Source organism: Ictidomys tridecemlineatus, chromosome 2 (assembly GCF_052094955.1).
Source record: "Ictidomys tridecemlineatus isolate mIctTri1 chromosome 2, mIctTri1.hap1, whole genome shotgun sequence".
NCBI lineage: Eukaryota > Metazoa > Chordata > Mammalia > Rodentia > Sciuridae > Ictidomys > Ictidomys tridecemlineatus.
This window is the reverse complement of record NC_135478.1, coordinates 227978464-228004606: the sequence shown is the minus strand read 5'-3', so window position 1 is coordinate 228004606 and position 26143 is coordinate 227978464. Positions and strand designations below refer to the sequence as shown.

Genomic DNA, 26143 nt, shown 5'->3' with positions numbered 1-26143 from the left:
AGATCTGGTCACCTTTTCTACTCATGCCTCAGCATGATGTTTCTGAGGTTCTGCTGGATGGCTCTACATGCATTTTATCTGAGCCTGGTTCTTCGCATGGCTCTGTCTCTTGTCTTCTTGTTCCTCACACTCTCTCCTTGTTGAGAGCTGGGTTATTAGTGTTTTGCCTATAAATTGGCATTTCTTTCCTTCTCCCAGGCCTTTGGATGGGGGTTTGTTTTAATCTAGTGAGGACTGGCACTGGGTTTTGAGATTTGTTTTATAGCAAGGAGCAGTGAAATTAGGAAGGAGAAGTGTAATTTAATTAGGCCTTTTCAGTTGCTATTCTACCTTTATCAAACTGCCAGCTTCATATTCACGCATCAACACGGCATGTTCAGGATATCCTTCTTTGGTCTAACTTGCCTCAGCTTGATGGCTTGACCTGGGTCCTGTGTCCTTTGCTCCTGGCAGTATGGCTACCCCCTCTCAGCTCAGTAGTAAGTGCTCCTCCCCTCTCAGCTGCAGCTTGCCACCCTGCACGCACTCCTGTCCACTCCCTGCAGTAGGTGTCTTTCCCATGTCCATGCCCAGTTGCAAAGGCAGGCAGCAGGGCAAAGGGCAGCAGTTCCCTTGGTAGGCCCAGGCAGGATTCAGGGATTCAATGCCTCTCCCACAGCTGCCTTCCCCTCCCTCAAGCCTGCAAGGAAGTTCCTCTGCACTCTTCCCAGTCTTTCCTGTGAATGGTGGACTTACAGAAAGACCACAACTTCCAGAGAACATGAGCCCTGTTCTTCCCCCACACAAGCAGGCCCAAGGGCCTGTGCCTGACCACCTCCAATCACCTGCTCTTTCAACTCAAATTCCCTGGTTAAGGTCTGACGATACATGAGTCAGGTCTGCCAAAAGTGTCCATGTCCCATGTCAGCCTGTGGACGGGTTAGCTAGCTGAACTATGACCTCTTCTCTCTTTCTACCTTGTCATAAGGTTATGTGGATTTCCCCATTTCTCAATCCCCTGAGAAAAACTGCAAAGCGACCTCACAGCTTAATACCTGTAAGCTGATGATGTCTAAATGTTCTAAGATTACCTCCTTCCAGAGCTAGGGACAGACCTCCATGGCCAAGTCTCCATGGACACATCCAGTGATGACAATATCTGCCTCTAGACTGTCCTCCCTCTTCTTCCCTGTAGTAAATGAAGCCACCATGACTCTGATCATGGCAGAATGTGAGCGACTCTCTCGAGATGCACTACTGCTTCACAAGCACCAGAGGCTGACCAAGACTGCATGGGACAAGGGACACAGTAATCAGCCTGTTTTAACCATTCTGGTGCCTACATATCTTACCCAGGGCAACTTAAATATATAGAACAACAAAGACATTAAGAAAAGAGAAATGGGAATGATAAGGCATGGAAATTAAGATATGCAACTACCATAGTTTGTAGGTAGTCCGATCAACTATGCAAATCAGCAAAATTAATTGCTAGAGCTAATGAGAGAGTTGTGAGATGAAGGTACAAGATCAGCTAATGAAAACCAGCGGCTTTTCAACCAATAGAGCAAAGCCAGGATTTCTAGCAGGACCATGAGACTGGCCAGGGCTGCTCCAACAGGGTGGGAGGAACTTTCACATAGAAGCCACTTTAACTAACACCCATGCGACTCTGTCGTGTTAATTGATTTACTTTTTCTACCATTTATCAGGCACCTAGAGCTACGATGAAGCTGTTAGTCTCAGAATCTGGGCGTGAAGCCAGGATCTGCACCTCCACAGACAGTTAACTGCAGGCAACTGACTTGGGACCCCGAGTGCTCTTGACACAGCACAGTCCCACGGGGTCCCAGAGGCTAAGCGAAAGCACACATGTCCTGGCACACAGGGCCCCATCCTTCTCTCGCCCTTTTCTTCCCCGATTACTGACAAGGACTGCATTGTCCTCTCCCAGGTCATTGCACTTAACCAAAGACAGTTAAAATTCCTTTTCCACAGACTTACACATTATTTATTTTAAACTCCATTCTCCCATTGTCTAAATACTGCGTAGTGATCCTGTACTAAGTTTCTAGCTCATTCCCCATAATACCAGACACACATCCAAGTAACGCTTTCCTCTTGCAACCCTCACCCTTCCAATGCCGAGCCTCCTGCTCAGACACTGAGGTAGGTTTGCCGCTGTGAAGAGCTGTATTGGTCCCAATTTCCTCAGCCCCACGCTCCTCACCGTGGCCTTCCCACGCATCCTCCGTGCACCTGTTTAGTATTCACTTCATAACGTGAACAACAAATACAAACATGGGGGGCTCTCCAAACAACAGTGCTGCCAAGGAATTGCGATTTAGAGTGACTTCAACTTAAAAACTCATGCATGTTTGTCCAGAACAAGATCTTGAAGTTTCACTAATATCAAATAAAGATATATAAATGCCAACTGATGTTTCTGGAAGTTGGGTAAGCTGTAAGTTCAACACTTGAATGTTCTGTCCCTATCTTCAAAGTGCATTAAGTACAAACTTTATTCTTTAAAGCAATAGCTATAATTGTACAGGTAGAAGAAAAGTGAGTGTTCTTCTCCTGCTCTGCTCAATAAATGGGAACAGTCACCTCTTTGGCATCGCTTAGACTTATCAAGTAGGCACTTCTGAACATCACCCACTTCCTGCTCCTCTCCCCTTCTCCTCCTCCTTCCCGAGCTGGTAAATGTCATAGTGACATCTCCTCATTTGTAATAACACATGGTTCCAAGACCACAACAGGCCATTTGGCCTTCCCCGCTCATCTGTCTCTCAAGTCTCCTTGAGTTATGGATCCCACACCCAATAAATCACAGTGACAGTTCATAGCTCCATCACTGACTTTTAAAATTATTGTGTGGAATCTGATGCGGATTGGATCAAAATAGATGCATTAAAACAGTCGTAGGCTATAGTAGCCACCCAGAAAGATTAAGTGGTTGTCATGATGTCTTGGTGAATCATGTTCTAAAGCTAGAGATCTCACTGAGGAAGAATCACTGAAACGTGTGGGCTAACAGCTTTTTAGTCTTTTCCTTCAACAAGTAATTGTTTTGATCTTGTTTTAACTCTACTGTTACTAGTAGATTTTGGAGAAGCTGCCTCTATTGACCCAAGTCAAACTCAGAAAAAAGAAACTCACCATACATGAACATGATGAGATTTATTCTTTTCATTTTAGTAAGTTGATGTCATTAAGCAATAAAGATTTCTAAAGAGAAGTTTCTAAAAGCCTGTGGGTTCCTCGTTGTCTAGATTTGCTCTCAGGGCTCCAGTGTTCAAAGTTCTTCTGCATCAACATCCGTGAATGTCTGATGAACAGCCTCTAATGGCAAAGTTCTCTCTTTTGTTCCAGGAAGAAATATATATATATATAAAACTACAGACTTAGCTGCCAAGGTTTTAATGATGTCGCTGGGCAGAGGAGCAGAAAGCGTATTGGGAAATAGGATGCTCGTGTTGGCAGACCTCTGGAGACACCTCGGACACAAACGCCTGGTCCACTGGGAGAGGCGGGGGATGCAGGTGCTTGTCCACAGCCAAAAAGCCAGTAGTTAGCCCAGCTGACGGGAAACCTAAGCTGCTTCTCCCTCCTTCACTCTTCCTTTCCTCATAAATGCCACCTGATCATTCACGGAAATAAAAGCCATCTTAACAAACTAACACAAGGATCATTTCCACAAAATAAAAAATTCTACCAATTTGTCATTCATCTATGACCCAATGCAGTGTATAGTACTCAGAAAAGCAATGGGACCCTCCTCTCAAAGAGTGGACAGAGGGCCAGCAGCAGCCACAGATGAGAGAGCTTTTTAAGAAATGCAGACTCTGGGGCTCCCCGCTGGACCAACTCATGCGTCTCTGAACAAGAAAACCCAGGTGACTTGTGTGAACAAAGACATCTGGGAAGCAGATGGGGGGTTGGCAGCGGGAAAGCAAGCCATCCAGAAGCTCCCCTTCCCCTGTGCCCGGGCACGGGGCAACTGCACACAGTCAGCCCCTTCTCCATCGGGACAGCTCCAAGGCTCCGGCACATCCTGGAACCAAGGGCGTGGGGCACTCCCATGAGTTACATTTTTCCTATAAAATTTGTTTATAGAGTAGAAACAATAGGAGATGAACAATAGACCATAATAAAGTCACGCTATGAGGGAAAGCAGCTGTCACTCGAGCAGGAGCACCGTGACAGCCGAGAGGGCCACAAGGGACTGGCGGGTGGGCAATGAGCACACCGCACTCATTAAGGGATGACTCACACCTGGGCGAGCAGGAGTGGAACTGCAGGAGACTGCACCCTGCTACTAGACTGGAAGGCAACCCAAAACTCAAGAATTGTTTATTTCTGGAATTTTCCATTTCATATTTTTGTTTCATGGTTGACTGTGAGTCACTAGGATTGTGGAAGGTGAAACCACAGGTCAGGGTGGATCACAGTGTGTAAACAAAATGGAAAGCTTCCACTTTGGAGAGGCTGCAAGTGTTTTCCAGATCCTGGTGGGTCTCAGGTGTAACACCGGGTCCTCCCCACCCAGCAGAAGCCCCATCCCTGCCATGAATCCTTTTCCATCACTTGAGACTGAACACACACACACTGATCTTAGCTCTAGCCCTATGCACACACAACTGGCTGGCATTGCTAGAAATAAAGGATAACCAGATCACCACACTCACCCACATCTTCCTATCTCAGCTTCAGCCAAGGCACAATGGTGAAGCACTGTAGAAATGGCCGCCAGGTGTCCTACAGCCTGAGTGGTCTCTAGGACTATCAATAAGGGAAACGGCAAACAGGTACAAATTGGTCAGCACGTATTACAGCACCCACCGGAGAGGGAGCTTCCAGCACGGTGAGGAGTGGGCTTCTCTGGCGTCCCCGTCTCTGGCAAAGGAGGGGATGGGCAACCACTATCTCTGGGCACAAGCCAGGAGGAGGGTGTCACAGGACCACTCACAGGGCTTGCAGCGTCCTCCTGCGTTCTGAGGGACAGGGTGCCTTGCGAGCATGAGCAGTGGCATCTTGACCCCTGGAAAGTGCCCATGGTGGAGCTGAGGGGGAGCTGGGAGCAAGATGTGTCTGTCACTCTGGTGACAGTGGGACATGGGCTGTTTTCACGGACCCCAAGAGGACAAGGCCACTCTGGAAGGCACTCCACCAAGGCAGCGACAAGCAGAAGTGACAACAGGGAGCAGAGGATGAGTGGCAGTGGTAACGCAGCAGGAGCAGTGGCTATGCCATCTCAGTGTCTGGTCTGAGCATCTGAAAAGTCCCCCAAGGTCCCCATGAGGAAAGTGTCAGCTGAGAGCACTCATTCCGTCCACTGAGACCCGCCACCAGAGTAAACGGTAAGTCACATAACACTTGCTCCTGGACTCCTGCTCCCGCTGACCACAGACTTGGAGAAGTGAGAAACTGAGGCGAGCACTGGGAAGGCCCAGGAGAAGCCTCTGTCCTTCTGAAGGACAGGGGTCCAGGCCCAGAGCAGGCCCAGCACAGCCTCCTCCTGGAGAGAACATGGAGTTAGGGACACTGCACGGCGGGACTGGGCATTACCAATTTGTAATGCAAAAGCACCAGGAAACGCAATAATGTCTTAAAAAGCCAAGGTAGTTCTGGCTAAAACTAGTCAAAGGCTTGTTTTGAAGAGAGAGCTGGAGAAAGAAAAATCAAGTTGTTTCATGATTGTCCCTGAGGCCACCGCAGTCGGTATAACACTGATGAATCTGCTGAAGGGTGCAGGTCGTGTCCAGTGCTTACTGAAGCCTTCAAGGTGCTCGGTACATAATACATCATTTTTGTTAGAGCTCTTTTGATTGCAAAAGAAAATAATCGATACCCATACAAAGTAGCTCAAAGAAAAAGTGAAAGTTAAAAAGCAAGCAAGAAAGCAAACACCAGACAGACACATTGTGGAGGTGACCTGGATTTTCCGAGCTCCTCTGGGCAGTCTAGGCTCTTGCCATACTCCCACCTTGGACCTCTACTTAATGTCACATAAAACTGCCAAACCTACTTGTCACAAAAGCCCCAGGTCCGGATGTAAACCACATTAGTGAATCCAAAAGATTTCTACGGACGCTTTTCTGAAAAACAAGCTATAACACAGCAACCTTTCTATTCTGCTCCCAAGTGCATCTCCAGGGTGCCGGCAGCTTTTTGTTGCTATTCTCTTTATCTCCTGCCATGAAGGCTACAGACACCCTCCACTTGTCTGATAATTTCAGTTTCCGTGAGCTCTGTGCAATAATAACCAGTAAAGCACCGTCATCTCCATTCCTGCTTAGAAAGGGATTCATAATTCAGTAATTTATTTACTTGTTTTTCTGGACAAAAATCAGGCACTGCTTCTGCCTTACCTGGGAATTCATTTAGTGCTCCCTGTGGCCCCACAGCACACCCTCAGGCCCTACCCACAGAGGAGACACATCCCAACCGTGCATTCCTCCTGAGAGTATCTGGCTGTCCACTTTGAACCACTTAACCTAATGGCTCCTGCACCTGTCCAACTGCTGCACTCAACAAGCAGTACCTTGTGGTCATGGAACACATCTGTAGCCAGCTGGGTCCCAAGAGATGGCAGAGTCCTTCCTGAGCTCAGCCTGGCTGCAGAGCTCGGTCAGTGGTCTCACTGGGTAGCAGGGCCCAGACAAATGCTCAGTCATCTATAGAACCCGAAAATAAGCTCTGTCTGCTGAGGGTCAATATCTACTAGCCTATCCAGAATCACAGGCCAGACTCAACAGTGACTGTGGGCTGCCAAAGAATACCTGCAAAAGCCAAAAATGTGGACGTTTCCATACATACACAAACACTAGTGCAAGGACCCTGGGACTGCAAAGACGCAGGAAATCAAAGAAACTATGAAGTCTCCAACAGTGGACCCTAAAGAAAGAGAAACCAACGAAATGACAGAAAAATAATTCAGAACAATCCTCTTAAAAATGTTCTGTGAAGTTTAAACTGGGTGTAATGGTGCACACCTATAACCTCAGAGACATGGGAGGCTAAGGCAGGAAGATCACAAGTTGAAGCCCAGGCTGGGTAACTTAGGGAGACCTTGCCTCAAAATAATAACAACAATAATAAGAAGAAGGGCTAAGGAGGTAGCTCAGTGGTAAACAACTCCTTGGTTCAATCCTAAGTACCATACAAAACCACAACACACACACACACACACACACACATACACACAAGATGTGTAATAAAGAACTAGTTAAATAAACAATCAAAATCCTAGAGGCAAACAATACAATGACTAAATGATAAAATGCAATAGAAAGCTTCAGTGGCTTTTTATGATCAAAGATAGAGCATTTGAATGACTAATAATTAGGAACATCTACAGGAATCAAGGTACATCATTAAAAGACTCAAGTTATGCATAACAGTAACTCAAGGAGAAAAAAATCAGAAAAAAGGTCCAGAAATAGTATTTAAAGAAATAATGGATAAAAACTTTCTTGGCCTGAAGAAAAAATGTACTATCTAGGAACAGGACAAGATCCCATCAAATTCAAAATCCCATCGAATCCTTCACAACACATAATATTCAAAAGCAAAGAAAAACTACTGAGAGCATCATGAGAAAAGAAATATACCACATAGAGTCCCATGACAGCCATGAACAGGTTCCTTGGCAGAGACCCTGCAGACTGGGAGACAGCGCAATAACACATTCAGAGCACTGAAGAAAACACTACTGAGTGCACCTGACCGTCAAAGCTGAGTCTCAGAAATGAGGGAGAAACACAACTTTCTCAGAAAAACAAAAGCCACATGAGCTCATCACCACTAGACTTGTATTATAGAAACTGCTCCAGAGAGTTCTTTAAACTACAAGAAAAGGCTTCTAGTTAATACACATGAAACTCAGGAAAGCACAAAACACAATGGTATAAGTAATAACAATCAATATTCAGAACATTGCAGGACTACAAAAGTAATATATTGTTTTTTGCATAGCATGAGGTTAAAAAATCAAAACTATTAGTGAACTCCACAGCTAAAGTAAATCTTCAAGAGAGACATACCATAAAATGATGTCAATTCAGGTATAACAAAGATAAAACATGGAGGGAGAGTCAAGTGTCCAGTTATTGTACAAAAAGTTCTTATTATATTGAAAAAGGCCATAGTAAGTATATTATAAGCATAATATGTTCTATTTTAGCCTCATAGTGATCAAAACCAAAAATCTATAGTAGATACACAAAACACAACAAAAAGATTCAAAATATAACAATGTAGGAAATCACTAACCATGAAGGAATCCAGCAAAACAGAAAGAAAGAATCTACAAAGAGAAATTTTTTAAATGGCAGTAGTGAAGTCTTTACCTGTCAAAAAATCTCATTAGTGATCAGTGGTTACAGCTCAGTGGTGGAGTCCTTGCCTAGCATGTGTGAGGCCCTGGGTTCGATCCTCAGAACCACATAAAAATAAACAAAATAAAGATATAAAAAAATACAATAACATTTTTAAAATTACATTAAATGTAAATGGGTTAAATTATTGAATGAAAGACAAAGTAGATCAATGGATTTAAATAAAGATCCAACTATATGTTGCCTGGAAGAGACTCACTTTACCATTCAGGACAAACAGAGAGCAAAAGTGAAGGGCTGAAAAAGTTATTCCATGGAAATGGAGACCAAAACAGAGGGGACAGCTGTGACTTCACCAGGCAAAATAGACTTAGGTCAAAACTATAGAAAGCAACAAAGAACGCTGGGGTGTGATGATAAAGGAGTGCACTCAGTAAGAAGATATGACAGCTGTGAATACATGTGCAACGGGGGACGAACCTCAGTATACACAGGATCTGAAGGAGGAGGGACTGCAGTGAGGCAACTGTAGGGGAATTTATACACCAGCTTCACTAACACAGGTCATGGAGACAGATAATCAATCATGGAACACTGGATATGAACAGTACGTTGAACAAAGCAGGCCCAACAGACATAAAAAAAAAATCTGACGGCAACACGTTCTACTCAAATGCATACAGAACATTCCTCAGGACAGAGCCCATGTCAGGCAAGATCAGCCTTAGCAAATTTAAGACTTTAAATTTAAATCATATCAAGCACATTGCAACGGCATGAAACTAGAATTCAGTAAGAGGAGGTACTTCTGAGAACTTACAAGGCACAGGTTTTCAGGGCAATTAATTGGCTAATTAAAAACTAAAAGAGAAGGGCCTGGGGTTATGGCTCAGTGCTAGAGAGTTCACTTAACATGTGTGAGGCACTGGGTTTGATCCTCAGCACCACATAAATATAATATAAAGATGTTGTGTCCACCTATAACTAAAAAATAAATATTAAAAAAACTAAAAGAGAAATTTAAAACATGTGGAGACAAATGAAAATGGATGCACAACACAATTTATAGGCTGCAGCAAGAGGCAGTCCAAGAAGAAAGCTTTTCGCAATAAATGCCTGCATCAAAAAAAAGGAGAAAAATCACAAATAACATGCCCCTCGAGGCAATAGAAAAAGAGAAACAAATTAAGGCCAATGTCAGAAATTAAGAAATTGACACTAGAAAAACAATGCAAAAGACTAACAAAACTGAGAATTTAAAAAGATAGAATCAAAGCTTTTAGTTACACTAACCAAGAAAAAGATTCCAAAAAAAAAATCTTAAGTAGCATGTTACAACTAACACAACAGACAGTGGAACCACAAAAAAAATCAGGAGACTATTGTGTAAAATAATGCACACAAAACCACATAACTTAGAAGAAGAGCATTGATTCTTAGACAGATACAACCTACAAAGACTGAATCAAGAAAACATAAATTGGAACAAACCAAGAACGAGTGAGGAGAAAGCCCAGGGCTTGATGGCTCTCCAGCTGACGTCGAGAGGGACTAACACCAATGCTCCACACACTATTCCAAGAACTCAGCAGTAGGGCCTGCTTTTAAAATCTTTTAATGAGGCCACCACTCCTCCCATATAAACCTCAGCCAGGACAACCCACTCCAACCAAAGGACCCGAAAAGAACAATTAGAGGAGAAAAGGTTTATTTGGGGGCTAACTGTTTCAGACTTCTCAGTCCACAGAAGGCTGGCTCCATTCCTGGGGCTCCATTCCTGGGGCTCCATTCCTGGGGCTCCATTCCTCCATTCCTGGGGCTCCATTCCTCTCTCCACCCCTCTGTAGCCCACCCTCCTACTCTCCACTTCCATAGGATCAGATTTCTCAGGTTTCACGTGAGTGTGACTGCACAGTCTTTCTGTGCCTGGCTTATCTCACAAAACTCAAGGACCCCCAGTTCCATCTGCACTGGTGCAAATGATGGTGTGTTAACACAGTGCTGGGTTAGGGTTAGGCTTAGGGTTAGGGTTAGGGTTAGGGTTAGGGAGTCCTTGATAGAAAGCAAAAGAAAGAAAGGAAAGGAAACAAACGAAAAAGAAGCCATGAAACTTCTGCTGCTGGATGGCAACAGGGCCTCACATCCACAAAGCCCCAAAGGGTCTCCCAAACAGTTACAATTGATTCTTAAAATTCAATAGAGTTGCAGGATACAAAGTCAACCTGCACAAACGAGGATCATTTCTCTACACTTATAAGAACTTTCTACAAAGAAGACCAAGAGAACAACCCCATTGACAGCAGCTAGGAAAAAAGAAACCACTTAGAAATACACTCAACCCAGGAGGTGAGGCCTGTGCCCTGTAAACTGTAAAACTCTAATGAAAGAAATGGAAGAAGACACAAGTAGATGGAAAGACAACTTGCATCCAAGGACTGGCAGAATTCACTGTTCAAGTGTCCGTGCTACTCAAAATAACCTAGAGTCAAGGCAACCCTATCAAAATCCCAGTGTTATTTTTCATAGATACAGTAAAACTGTAGCAGAACAAAGGAACCCTTGGTGCTCAGGAGCTGACAGGCCATGGCTTTGCAGGCTGCCCTACAGCAGCTCTGCTCACTGACACTTCAACCCAGAGGCCTGCAGCAGCTGCGGGCACTGTGACAGATAACCACGGGAGCAGAAGCTGAAACAAAGCACCAGGGACAGAAGAACCCCCTTTTGGCTTGGTGCGGTAAAAGTCCCTCAGCTGTTGACAAGCTTGTACCTGTGTAAGGAATGTAAGATGCACCCTCCAGTAGAACTGCACCAATTCCCTGGCCTTGATGGACCCCAAACTAGCTCAAGTATTAAAGTAAAAGCCTGCTACCCTCGGGGCTCAGACTTTGGGGATTATCCCTCTGGGCCTTGGCACTGCTGATAAAGTGTTGTGTCCAGATCTTGTGTCCTGACCCTCATTCCATGCCACTAAACAATCCTACAGGACCAGAAAAAACCCTGAATAGCCAAGGCAATCATGAGCAGAAAGAAGAACACTGCAGGCATCACACTACCTAATTTTAAATTATACTGCAAAGCAATAGTAATTAAAGCAGCATGGTAAGGACATAAAAATAGACACATCACCAATGGAAGATAAAAGAGAGCTCAGAAACGAACCCCCACCCTTGCAGCCAACTGATTTTCTACAATGGGAAAAGGACTGTCTCTTCAATAAACAATGTCAGTAATTGTTGAACATCCATATGCAAGAGAACAAAAAGCCCAACTCAAAGGATGAAAGACTTAAAACTCAAGATATGCAGCTGTACATAAACTATTTGGAGAAAACATAGGAGAAAAACAGCCTAACATTGGTCTGGGCAATTATTTTTTAGATCCTTTGATCCCAGAAGCTGCTGATAAAGATCATGATTTACACATTTTCAATTGGAGCCATAGAGACCTGCACAGGATCATCCCATTTCCTTAGTCAAAGAGAAAAAGGACAGGAGAGATAAGAGCTCATCTGTCTCAGGGGTCACTGTGAGGACCAAGGAAGACAAAGAAGACCAAGAGAACAATCCCATTGACAGCAGCTAGAAAAAAAGAAACCACTTTGAAATACACTCAAAGAAGAAAAGTCACAAATAGTGGGAGGCTGGAGGCTGGAGGCTGGAGAGGGGACTCAGGCTGCCTCTCCCACCTCAGCCTCCCGTCTCAGCGCCAAGCACTGAGTGCTGGGGCCAGGCCGCTCAGCAGGACAGGCTTCCTTACCCCGCGCCTTCTCTCCTATGCCTACTGTGAGTTACATCAGGACTTCTGAATGGAAAGGGAGATAGAAAAGATTTCCTTAGTGACTTCCATTTCTGGCCAAAATGGCTAAGTGGGGACAGACTGATTCTCCCTCCTGAAAAGTGTCGTGCAAATCCGGAAACACGTCGAGACACAGCCTCCAGGAAAGAAGGCCCCGGATTTCTGACAGATGGGAAATGAAAGAGAGGAGCCGGCCTCAGCTTGCTGCCGTGAAGTCTCAGGCCACATGAATGACGGGAACCCAGAGGGGCCCAGGTGATTCCTGAACTGAAGAGAAGGAGCAGGAGTGTGGGCAGAAGGATGCAGTTTACAGTCCTCAGCTCACAGCGAGGGGGTGCAGGAGGGGACACAGCAGGAAGGACAGGCGTTCTGGAGACCTGCCAGGGGTCCCCTGGGAACGTCAGCTCCACTCACAAAGCCACACCTGTGGGAAACTGTGGAAGAGAGGGAAGGAACTAGAGAGCAAGGACCCTGACACACAGGCAGGGAAGAGTGCCTTCCACACACAGCTGGTCTACACAACGGTAGGACCCAGAGACATGGGGTGCACAGAAGGGGCCTACGTCCTGTAGGGGGACAATGGGTCCTAGAGAGAGCACATTATTGGTTCCAAGTAATAAATCTTAAAAGTAAGATGTGAAGGCCGAGTGTGCCTGATTTAAAGTGTTTAGGATCACAAGTTTTCAGATTTGGGGTTTTGGATTGTGCAATATTTGCATAGACTTTACCAGCTGAGCATCCTAATGTGTAGATTTGAACCCTAAATGTCCTGACATCTAAACATTTTGATTATTATATCTGTGCTAAAAACATGCCAGATTTTGGAACATTTTAGATTTCAGATTTTTTTAGATTAGGGGCACTCAACCTGTATTTTCAAGTGACTTAACTGAGTTCCAGAAACCATTCCTTGGAATATGCACAGGAAGAGAAATATCCAGCATTTGCAAGGTAAAATTCACCACCAAACTGACATCTGAGCAAATACCACCAGGCCTGAGAGGAGGAGGGACGCATAGTTAGTCAACAAGGAAACTATCTATTGAAGCTGAGCCAAAACTGACCCAGCTTTTAAAATCAGCAAATATGAACATAAGAGTCACGACAGCTGTCCTTCATACAGACAGATTAAATGAAAACATGAACCATACTAAGACCCAAATTGAAATTCTACAGAGAAAAAGAATTACATGCAAGATAAAAAAGATGCTGGCTGGGATCAACAACAAATCAGTCATTGCAGAGGAAAATGCTAGTGAACTTGAAGAAATAAGAAGATAAATAATTCAAAACAAAACAGAGGAAATGGAATTGCAAGAAAACAACAAAACATCGGTGACATTTGTGAAACTCCAACAGCTTAATATGTAAGCACTTGGAACCCTGGGAGGAGAGAAAGATGACTATGCGGAAAAATATTTGAAGAAATGCCCTCAAATTTCCAAATTTGATGAAAAAGATAGACCTACAGTTAGTTATAAAAATCTCATTAAAGCTCATGCAGGAGAAAGAAAGAAAATCACTCACAAGGCATCCAGCAACCAGATTATCTAAAACCAGTGATAAAGAGAAAATCTCAAAAGCCCCCAGAGAAAAGAAACTTGCTTGTACAAAAAAAAGAAAGATAAAGATGGCAGAACACTTATCGTTATTAAGAACATGAGTCGCAAAATCAGTGGAACCACATCTTTAAAGTGCTGAAAGATAAGTCTGTTGACCTAGAATTTTACAGCAAGTAAAAATGTCTTCCAAAAATGAAAGTGAAAGATTCCAGAAAATGTGGAGAGAGTATCCTACACCACCTAAAACTACTACTAAATTAGCAAAACAGGATTATAGTTAACAAGCAAATGATGGAACTAAAATCAGAAAAAGTTCTTCATACACATGCAGTAGATAAAAAGGAAAGGGGGTTACATAACAGATGAGACTAACAGAAAACAAAAAGAATTTTTTTTAAGAACAGAACTGTATAAATAATAACATTAAATGTAAATGATCTAAAATCCCAAACAAAGGCAGAGATTGTCAGATTGAGAAAAAACAACTAAATGCCCTATAAATATACAGACACAAATGAGTTGAAAGTCTAAGGATAGAAAGATATTACCATGTTAATACCAATCAAAAACAGTTGAATGTCTACGTTAATATCACACAAGTTCAATCTCAATGCAAATGATATCACCCCAATAAAGTCATTTTATAATAACAAAGTAATCAATTTACTAAAAGGTAGAAATATTCTAGACATTTATACAAATATTGATGTGGCCTCACCAAAAACAAAAGAAAAAAAAATCCTTAAAACATAAACTAATAAAGGTGCAGGAGAAAGACAAATTCACAATTCCAGTTACAGATTTCAATAGTTCTCTTTCAATTTACCAAATAAATAGGAAGAAAACTCATATAACTATAAGAGACTTGAACAATGCTACTGCTCATCTAGATGGGATTAACATTTTGAGGCATGCCAATGAACACCAGTAGAACACACCGTTTTCAAGTGCACTGGAATATTTACCAAGATAGACCATATTCTGAGCCACAAAACAAGTCTTACTAAATTTAAAAATATGCAAGTTGTTCAGCTTGTTTTCTGATTACAAGGAAATTAAATCAGCCATAAAAAATAGCAAGATTTCTGGATATTTCCAATGATTTGGAAACCACTAAATACTTTATGTGACTCATGGGTCAAAAAATAATACACACTCGTGGGTCAAAAAAGTAATACAAAGGAAAATCAGAAAATATTTTGAACTGAGTTCAAGTGAAAACACAACATGCAGAATTGTCACAAAAGGAAAATTTGTCACTAAAGCAACCCACTTACTGTGGAACTTATCATGCTAAATATCCATATTAGAAAGGAAAAGCTTAAATTAATGACTTTTGCTCTTACTTTAAAAGTAGGAAAGAGCAGTAAATTAAATTCAAAGTAAAGTAACAGAAACATTAAAATCAGAGCAGAAATCAATAAAATAGGAAGGAAAAGAAGCATAGAGAAGAGTGAAGTCACAAGTTAATTATCTCAGAACACCCATAAAATGCTGATTCTGGCCAGACCAGCACTGCCCAGGCTCCCTTCGGGAAGTCTTTTTTTTTGGTAATTGTAAATGGATAGATACCTCTATTTGTTTATTTTTATGTGGTGTGGAGGATCAAACCCATGCTAGGCAAGCACTCTGCCACTGAGCCACAGCCCAGCCCCTTCTAGAATTCTTACAGTCTGGTTTCACATTCGTAGTAAAGATCCACTTGAGACACTATTCTCACCCAGTGGCCAGGGTGGAGCAAAGTTGTTTATTTTTCCTGCATGCAGATATCCACAGTGTACCATTCTGCTCTCTAAAAGCCACTATGAAGAGAACTAAGAGATCAAGCCACAGATGAGAAGAAAGCTCTTGTAAATCACAAATATGACAAAGGAATTTACGCAGAACCCTCAACTCCATAGAATACGATCAAGCCACTTAATTTGTCACTTTTATTATGGACTCTTCAGCAAAAAACATGAGGCAAGTGCAAAGATGTAAACCTCATTAGCCACTAGAAGAGTCCAAGGCTACACTGCAACAGGCAAGCCCAAGCCTGCCAAAGTGGCCCCTCCTTGAGACTGAGCCTTTTGAGTGTTGGCAAGGCCTTGGAGGAACCAGTAGCCTTATACACTGTGGGCGACATGGAAAATTCTAACACCTCATGGGAAATAGTTTGACAGATTAAACGTTAAAAAGTTAACCATACCTACCACATGACCCAGATATCCCACTCCTAGGTATCTACCTGCCTTACATGAGATGCAAGCTGTGTCCATGAAAGACTGCTATTACACCACCTCTGAAGGATCCCCGGCTTTGGCTCTATGTGAAGGATAATCTACCATTTAACTGTCTTTGCTGTCTATGCCCAGGCACCCTTGATGGTGTCAACTGCGCTGCTTATGGCTCTTCCTAGGGTTAGAGCACCATGAAGTGAGAGCCCAGTGCATGCCCTCAGCTTTCAGCTGTGCAAAGGCTCAGAGAGGCAATGGCTGGCCATCAGGAGGCCCAGCTCAGCAAACGCTGGGTCTAGTGCACTAGTTCTTCCTTCCCTGTCTTGACTTCCATGGGTAACCCTCCTGGGGAGCTTTTCCCCATCTAAACATGTACAGTTATGAGGCCTTGCAAGGGCCCAGGCTTCTGAACCCTTTTACTTAAGAAAAATACACGGCTGCTCTGGTGCGGGCATGTGTTGTCAGACGTAACTGCAAGCTGTGGTGATATCTAAATGCCTTGTGATCTCTTTTTTTTTTTTTTTTTTTTAAAGAGAGAGTGAGAGGAGAGAGGAGAGAGAGAGAGAGAGAGAGAGAGAGAGAGAGAAAGAGAGAGAGAGAGAGAGAGAGAGAGAGAGAGAGAAAGAGAGAGAGAGAGAGAGAGAGAGAGAGAGAGAGAATTTCCAACATTTATTTTTTTTTAGTTCTTGGCGGACACAACATCTTTGTTGGTATGTGGTGCTGAGGATCGAACCCGGGCCGCACGCACGCCAGGCAAGCACGCTACCGCTTGAGCCACATCCCCAGCCCCTTTGTGATCTCTTAATACCATATTTACATCTCTCATTAGAAAAGGAAGACCCAGATACAGACAGAACCTACACATTCTGCACACTGTATCTCTATGGGATGAAAATGATAAAACTTTTGAAAGCCTCAAAATGGTGGGACAAAGATGAGGGAGGAGTAGCATGACTTCTGTCTCTGCCTGTAGACTAACCACAGATTTCCAGGGCCAGGATAAGACAGCATCTGATCTGGTGGTCCTGCAAAATCTCAGACAGTCTATCTCCACCACAGAGTAGATGTGAGACCACTCCTTGAAACCCACAGGAGATCTGACACAGAAGCCCTGCAAATATAAAACCCCTCAGATGCCGGGTCCCTTCTGTACCCATACTAAAGTGGTGCAGTATTTGCATAGATTCTACACACATCCTCTCACACACTTTAAATTGTGTCTAGATGACTTACATAACACAGTGCAAATACTATGGAAACAGTTGTTTTGAAGTCCTCGGTTCAGGGAACGATGACAGGAAAAAAGCATCTGTAAATGTTCAGATTAGCTGCAATTTTTTCCAAATAATTTTGATCCACAGTCAGTTAAATCAGTTAAATGAATATAGGGCCAATGAATAGGGAAGACTAACTGTGGTGCACTGGAGGTACAGCTTGTTACTTAAAAAAAGGTAATCTAAGAAATAAAACCAGAAAAACAATTACTACTCATTTACTGCTTTCTATTCCTGGAAATTAACTTATGCAGGAGTTTATATTCATTTTATGTATTTTACTCAAAAAACAAGGACAATTAAAAACTTTAAAACCAATAAAATGTAAAGCCAAAATATCATAAATAGATTTTCACTAATATCCTGGAAGTCATTAAAGCAATTTATGTTTTATGCATTGCATTAAACTTTCTAAAAACCTTCATGATGATTTAAGTTCTGGGTAGTAAAATGAATTTACATTTTTTATTTATATGGGTGCCTTTTCCTACTTCTTTTGGAAATAACCAACCAAACAAGTGGATTCTCATTTACTATGCAGAACAAGAGTGGGCGAGAGAAACTGAATTGGACACATCCTTCCCGTATGAAGAATTGGTGCAGTGACCTTCGGGCTGGTTCACCAGGCTGCACGAAGCCCAGAGTACGTCAGAAGTGGCCCTTGACACCGTGCTCACATGGAGAAGAGAGCCAGGAAGCAGCCTGGCATAACAGCAAGGGCCAAGAACTGGGCGTCAGAGGATGAGGATTCTCTCACTAACCGGCTCCATTTTTTTGGATCCCAGTTTTTAAGAAAATGAGGGGGTTGAAAGAGATGACCCCTGAGGCTAGACACTGGTGCTAAATGTGGCCTTTAGGGATGGAGGATTCTGTAGCACAGGAGGAACTGGACACTACCCCAGAAGATGACACCGACGTGGGGCGGGCAGAACAGGAAGCTGGTGCTCAGAAGAGAAGGCAGCTCAGAGACGGTGCGCAGAGGTGTCAGAGCAGGTCTCAACTTAAAACCAACCCCCCCGCAAGAACTATCCTGAGCCCCTGGGGAGTGGGGGAACCCTCCTAAGGGAACTCTGGCTCCGTAACATCCTGTGGCCGAGGGGCACTGGTTCTGGAGCTGTGTGTGTGAGAAAGGAGACAGAAAGGAACCCTGCTATGGCATGCCACCATCACTAAAGTCACAAGCCTCAGGGAGCTTGTCTTGGCCAGGGTGGCCTGGGGACCAGTGGAACACTTGGTCATGTGTGGGAGGGACTCCCACAGAAGGAAGCCCGTGCTGAGCTATGTCTGAACATTGAGAAACTGTGGACATCAGAGGGGTGCTTAGCTCTGTGTGGACCTAGGAGAAGTATGGACAGGGACGCAACGCCCCAGGAAGGCGGAGGTCTGCGTGTGAGGAAGAGGCAGCGGCAGGGAGCAGGGGTGTCGAAAAGGGAGACAGAGGCCATCTGGAGAGAGGGAGAACTGTGAATCAGATGTTGCTTTTTTAAAAGTATTTTTTAGTTGTAGACGGACACTTTATTTTATTTATTTTTATGTGGTGCTGAGGATCAGACCCAGTGCCTCACCCGTCCCAGGCAAGTGTTCTGCCACTGAGCCCCAGCTCCAGCCCAGATATTGCTCTTAATAAGAGGGAAAAAAAGGAACAAATGAAAACCATTAGATGATCCAACTGATTGAAAAATGTGATTTGGAGACTATGACACCTTAGGAAAATGAAGGGGGGCAGGAGCAGAAGAACTGGCAGAAGAGGAGACAAAACAGAGATGGAGTTCGTACCAAAAGAAAGAAAGGCCCCCCAACATGAGGACAAAGTCTTGACGGGAACACAGTAGATGACAGCAATGTTGGAGGAGGGAAACGGGGAACCATTCTGTCCTGGACGTGGGACAAGGCGAGGAGAGCAGTACTCTTGGTGAAACACTTGGTGTCAGAAGAGCAAGCTGCAGAGCTATATTAGAAACCCACCACCCGCCTCTAGACCAAGGAGAGAGGCCGCACAACGGTCTGACTCGGTGCTGGACTCACTAGGGAGGGAAGCAGGGAGCTGCAGGCCAGGGAGGCCGCCTCGGTTAAGCTCCTGTCGAACACTCACACAGGCAGGAGACACATGTGGATGTCCCTGAGAGGAGCCCAAGGGTGGCAGATTCTGGGGAGAGGAGCAGCAAGGTCACCACATCAGCTAGGAAGGGAAAGGATCTTTGAAACTGAGAAACTGCAAAGACAGCCTCCCAGTCTATGTACAAGGCTCCCAAGGCCCTAGTTGCACCCAGAGTCACATGGGGCTGGGAGACTCCAAACCACCTCAATGGGGGCAAAAGAACAAACTGACATCTGAGTTGCCAATTACTCCCTAAGACAAGCAATCAGCAAAACAGTAAAAGGATCCAGAGTTTCCACAACCACAGTCATCATGTCCAGAATATGTAAAATTATCCAGCCCACAAAGAAATACTAAAATGTGGCCAGTACTGAAAAAGAAAATACAGTTGACATAGAACAACTCCAAGATGACTCAAATGTTAGAACTGTCACGCAAAGATTTTAAAGTGGCATCATAATTGGATCCCTTAATTAAAGGAAAAAGAACTGTAATCCCAGAGACTCGGGAGGCTGAGGCAAGAGGATCAAAAATTCAAGGCCAGCCTCAGCAACTTAATGAGATCCTCAGAAACTTAGGGAGACCCTGCCTCAAATTTTTAAAACATAAACTTAAAGGACTGGGGTTGTGGCTTAAATACTTTAAAAATAAAAGGGCTGGGTATGTAGCCAGTGGTAAAGTATCCTGGGTTCAATCCCTAATACCAAAAAAAAAAAAAAAAGTAAAAGAGCTCATGATGAATAAAAACTAGTAAATTCAAAATAAAAAGTAAAATAAAGAAAATAAAAAGTATAATAAAGAACAAAGTGGAAATTCTAGAATTAACAAAGCAATATCTGAAATAAACCTCTGAATGTGCAAACAGCAGAATGGAAGAGACATAAAAGTCACTGAATGTGAAGATAAAGGATCAGAAATTGTATCCAAAGACTGAAAAATAATTTGCAAAAAATGAGGAATCTCCGAGGCCAATAGAACAATAGGAACTTTATATATAACAGATGTATAATTGTCATCCAAACAGATTAAGAATTGGATCAAAAAATAGGCAATGACTACAAATAAGGTACAAAATAAGGTACAGTTAAAGACTCAGGATGATCTCTGAACCCCTAACAGTATAAATAAGAAGAAAACCACATCCAGGCACATAGCAGTCAATGACCGGAAACCAAAGACAAGGAGAAGGTCCTGAAAACAGACTGAGAAAAATGGCACAATGCAGATAGGGAACAACACAGCAAACCACTTCCCTCCCTTCCACAGGAAAACCTGACACCTAAGACTAATGGAACCCCATCCCTGAAGGCGGAAAGAGGAACAAAATCCTGCCCACTCAGAACTGTTATGGGGTGGGGGATGCAGGGGGGCTTGCTCGTAGTGTTTCATGAAGTGCCTTCCTACTGGCAGAATGACTTCCAATGGTACAGTTTTCCCCTTCATGCCTTCAAGGGAAATGGCAGACAGGCAAGGCACATGGCCCACAGCCCCCCTCTGCTGCCCTGTCCTGGGGTGAAGTCACTCTAGAAGTACAAAGTGAGAGACTCAGAAAGTTCTCGGAAAGAATGCCCCCAGAGCTGGCAGGAGTCAGCAGGCCTGGGCAGCAAGCCTGGCGCTGTGGAAAATGCCCTTGGTGGTTGGGGTCAGCTTTAAGCCAACACCCGGGGCTTTTTTACCACATGAACTTGTGAAGGAAGTGCCACTGTTCTGGCAATTCACAGGCAGAAAGTCATGCTCTGTCCCCACAACAGTGCCAGGTGCTGAGCACTGCCTGACCTCCTGCTCATGCGGGGCTCCCACCATGTGGGTCACCAAGACACAGTGATTACCCATCTCGCCATTTATAGAGGAGCACCTGGGGACTCCCCCACCCTCCCGGGACTGCAGCAGCTCAGTCAAGACAAAACCCAGCTCGCAGTCTCACGGATGGTGACAACAGCAAAGGCCCTGCAGCAAACCAGCACAGCCTGGTCTGTTGGGACACGGGAAGGCTAGGGTGAGAACTAAAGGTGCCATGTTAAGCATTCACTTCCACCAACAGAAAGAACAGTCTTTGATCTTCACCCTCAGGCTGCTGTGCCTGGCTGTGCGTTAAACTGACAGGATCTTTGCTGGCTCACCGGGAGTTCTCACTTGAAAAGCTGGCGAGCAAAGGAACCTCAAAAGGGAGAAGGTGCTGAGAGACCTGTTCTAGTGACCATGGTTTCATTGAGGGATCCACCAGTGGGTATTATAAATTTATAAATCAGTAGACAGTAAAATTGTGTGATATGTGTGCAACTGTTTTCCCAAGAGGTGAAGAATGGGGAAGAAAAATATTTAAAGAAATAAGGATGTCAAATCTCCAAATATGGTGAAAGATTTTAAGGTCTCAAGAATTCTACCTCCTGGAGGATAAATAAACCCATGGCTAGGCACATCCTAGTCAAATGTGGAAAACTAAAGGAAGGAGAAAATCTTAAAAGACAGAGAAAAGCGCAAACAGACATAAAATATCAGTTTTGAAGAACTGAGATAAAATGAGGTCTCTGATTATATGTGATGTAAAGACCTTTTTGTGTTACAAATATATAATATATATGAACTTTTCCCATATCTCGACACCTTGCCCATGCTGAGCATCAAGCTCTATCCTATAGCGACCTAGACTCTGCCTGCTGAACAATAATGCAGTGCTGCATAGGTTCTCCCGAGGGTTGGGGAAGATGAGGCCACACTCTAGTCACTTTTTCCAGATCTATAAAGAGAAATTAAATCAGGTCCTTTGTCACTTGCTCCTTGCAGGATCTCTAGCTTATTACCATGTGTCTCTCTACAAAGCCCAATTTCTAAGGAGCATACCTCCTTGCCCATGTTCTCTGGGACCTGCTCCTCAGGAGCGGACTGTCTAGGAAAGGGGGTGACCATGTAAAAAGTGGCTGGTATCCAAACCTGTGCACTATGTGCCGCAGTAAATGGAAGGGATAAAGTGAAGTCCTCCTATCCCTGATTTGGGGAGTTCCAGAGGAGCGTGATGCCTCTCCCTGTGTGGCAGGTCCTGCTGTCAGCCCCACACGTGGACTGTTACCTGAACTTCACAGTACGTCTACAGTGAAGGCCCCATGAAACTTGAACACTGAGGCTAATTTATCCACGATGACACCAGGTCAGTTGGGTTCCAAGTCCGAGTTCTAGACAGCTAGCTCTAGGTGTCCAGAGGCTGAGAAACAACCTGACTTATTGCCTAAGGTAATGTGGACCACAAGCCGCCACAGAAGTTTCCTCTTGAAACCTGAGACTGAAGGAAGAGCCTCTGCTCGGGCTGCCATTATCTTTACCTGGGTGCCTTTGCTCTGTCTGGGAGGTAAGTGCAGGCTTCCAGAACTAAAGTTCCAGTCACATGTTCAAACGTCACATTTTTCATAAAACTCAATTTGGTATCCTTTGTTCAAGAATGGATGCCCCCTTTTAAGTTTCCAACTACGACGTAGGAAAGTTATCCATCAGGCTGTGGGCAGTATCCACGTCAGTCTAGCCTCAGCTATTTGGAGAACAGCCCTGGTGGTTGGCCAGGACGTGATGAACACCAGCCCCTGTGCCCAGCATAGAACACAGCTGGGGTAAGAGCTGGGCTATCTGAACTTACCCACCCCATGTGGCTATAACTCCTGGAGTTTTCTTCTCAGGAGCAGTGCTCCTGCCTATACCAGGGTGACAGTGTGGGCAGTTACCCTCTGTGGTCCTTAGCAGACTGCCCCACAGGCAGAAACTAGGAAGCTACAACAAAGGCCTTTTGCTTCTCATTTCTGAGGCTCGGTGTTCAAGGATGGGCCGAGTGGTAACACATCTAAGTGCAGCTAAGGTCAACCATCAAGTAACCAGTGGAAAGAGAAAGACAAAAAGTGCTTCTCAAGAAACGTCAGCTCAAGAACAAATCACAATAACACTGCCAGTTTCAAATGCTTCAGCAGTAATCAGCGGAGGATGAGACAAGACAAAGCGGCCCAGCCAGCACAAGTTCCCGAGAGGTCCCAGCCTTCCCCCAGGGAAGGCTCCAATCCAAACACCAGCTCCCAGCAAACCTGTTTCAAACTCCTAATGAAATAAACCGGCATTATTGAGGTTGATATTTTAATTTAAAATGTTGCATCCTAAATCCCACATGATCTTTCCAGTATTCTCCAATATAAATTGTCCACCGGCTGCTGCCTTTGTGTCCGTCATTCCCCAGAGCACCCAGGGACATCTGTCCCCCATCATTTCCATCTCCAACAATGCCAATGAACCACAATAACCTTCAACACAAACTACAAACTTTGAAAGCAAACTACGCATTGTGTGGATTCTTCTTTGAGAAAAGGAATTGGCCTTTGTTCTCTCAGCTAACAAACAGCCATGGTCTCACAGTCAGCAATGGTCAGTCACCACAGATCTTAAAGCACAGCAAAGGAGCAGTGGCTAGAAGTGGGTTAGAACAAAAGTAATGACCAACTTTTCATTTGGGTTCTCAGTTCTTGGAACTTCATAGGGGCTTCTGTTTGCTAAATGAATATTAATGGTGACTATATTTTGAATTAACATGAGTCCATGGACCAAGTTTTGGTTGGACACTTCATGGATGCACAGGGTAATCACCGACTCTCGATGAACAGGTTCTCCAGTACCTTCTCAGTTGTTGGTGTGTGTTCCAACACTTTCCAGAAAGGTTTATTGGTGTCAATACCCTGCAGTCCAATTCTGCCAAGAAGCCACTTTAACACAGGAGCCAAAGGCAGTTTTTAAAAGAAATTACTGGATGATCTGCTGAACTGCACAGATATCTACACTACATAATCACTGATGTGTGAAACTTTATTATTTTTCATTTAAAATCGGATAATGTCAGCTACTATGTATTAAAAAGACATTTCCTATGGATATTAAATAAAGTAAATGTGAAACATGTAACTACTAGAATCATAGTTAATGAGAACAGAGATCAGAGATATGACTTCCTGATTCAAATATTTCATCGAAATCTAATAGCAGAAGGAAATACTGGATATTACTCAGCTGAAAGTATTCAGCCCTAAATCCTCATCTTACATAACTGTACCAGACCACAAGTTCCTTTATCCCTCGAATGGATTCAACATCATCACTCCAACTCCACCCAAGCCTCAAACCCTAACAAGTAGATATTAATGAGAATATTTCAATAGGCTAATAAACATGCATATAGAATGTATATGCAGAAATAGGTGTAACGTACGACAAAATTCCAGACATAGATTCAGGTTTTACTTTCTGCCTTTCAGATTTAAAAAGAAAATACAAACACTCTAAAATATTTTAAAAGGACATTGATCCATGTATTGCTGTGTGACTTTCCTATGTAAAAAAAACCCAGGTAAGGAATTTCCTTACAATTACGACCTAAATCAAAGCCGAGAAAAGGGAGAAGAGAGGAGGACTGGTGGGCAAGGCCCAGGAAGGCTGGGCCAGGTGCACAAGGCACGTGGGCGAATCGTGAGCTCTTTTTTTCCCCGCCTGGAAGTAGACGTGTCCAGTATTCACGTTCCCTGCACACTCTGGCACTAGAGAGGTGCCGCAAGGGTTCCTCAGGCATTGCCGGTCCTACTTTCTCTGGACCTCAATAATTTCCTGGAAATAATCCCATGCACGAGTTGGTCCATTAAAGTTAATGAAGCACGTGTCCGCCGTGCGGAAAAGAACTGCCTCCTGGGGGGAGCCCCACGCGCTTCAGGTACGCCTCCTCTGCAAGCTCCCCCCAAGGGATTTGCACCCGCGGACCCTCACCACAGACTTCTCCCTGGCAACTCGTCAACGGGAAACAGCTGTTCTTCCAGACCCGCCCAGGGTAGCCAGGGGCAGGTGCCCAGGCAGAGCAGGGCGGCTGGCTGTGGGTCCATTACACATCTCACATCTAGCAAACCCCGGCGGCCGAGCAATCTTCTAGCTGAAGGAGTGCGCCTAGGCTGGGACCCGGCTGGGACCCGCGGGCAGACCCGCAGACCCGCGTCTGCTCTGACCTGCAAGCTAGCTAGCGTCTCTCCTCGCCAGCAAACTGGACCCTCGACCCGCTCTCCAGACGCGCACAAGCCCCCTCCGTCGCGGATCCCTTACCTTGTGGCCTTTCCCGGGGGGACACCTGATGTTATTGGAGGCTCCAGCTGTTTGATTCATGTCCAGAGGAAGTTGGGGGTTCCGGATTCGCTACCTTGAGAACTTCTCGGCGCGTGGAGGCTGGCGGCACAGGTGCGCCCCTCTGATGAGGTGCAAGGTGAGTCCTCCCTCTCCAGGTGGTCGCGGCGAGGGCGAGGGCGAAGGGAGTCTTCACGCTGCGGGTTTCTGTCAGGCTCCTCGCCTAGGGACGACAAAATCCGCAGCCCCGCGCTGGAGGAGAAGCAGCTGCCTGGACCCCGGAGGGAGCCCGGGCCGGCGCCAGCGGCTCCAAGGGCGCTCTGCCCAGTACTGCCTTCCTGGGAAACAGTCCAGGACTCAAGATCAGAGGCCCGAGCAAACCCAAAGGAGCTCAGAGGAGGGGCGAAGAGGTGTGTTCGGGAGCGGGGTGTGTAGGGCTGAGCTCTTCCCTGCGCAAAGGGAGGGGAAACCCGCGAAAGCCCAGAAAGAGATGCGCGCCCTAACGCGCTCGCGCCCCGCTGCGGGGCAGCGCCGCCGCTGCGAGGGACTCTGGGGCTGGCCCTCCGCTCCCGCACGGACCTTTGCAAACCCCTCCACACCCCCAAAGGCTCCAGCGGAGCGTAATCAGAGCGGATCCCAGCACATCCCTCCGCCGTAGGGGTTAACTGAGACCGGAGTTGCAGGCAACTCCGAGGCGCGGGCGCCCACTCTGGCTTGCAGCGCCTGCTCAGGGCTTCAGTCGCTAAACCTTCTC

At 44.9% G+C, this 26143-nt stretch overlaps 1 protein-coding gene across 1 annotated transcript in view; it reads right to left on the bottom strand.

The window, feature by feature from the left end:
* Positions 1 to 25603, bottom strand: part of Dpp6 (dipeptidyl peptidase like 6) — an 860191-nt gene extending 834588 nt beyond the window's left edge. Inside the window, exon 1 of the mRNA XM_078040897.1 lies at positions 25372 to 25603. Coding sequence (XP_077897023.1) covers positions 25372 to 25431 — 60 coding nt within the window. The 5' untranslated portion in view covers positions 25432 to 25603. The remainder of the gene's footprint in view (positions 1 to 25371) is intronic.
* Positions 25604 to 26143: the final 540 nt, after the last annotated feature.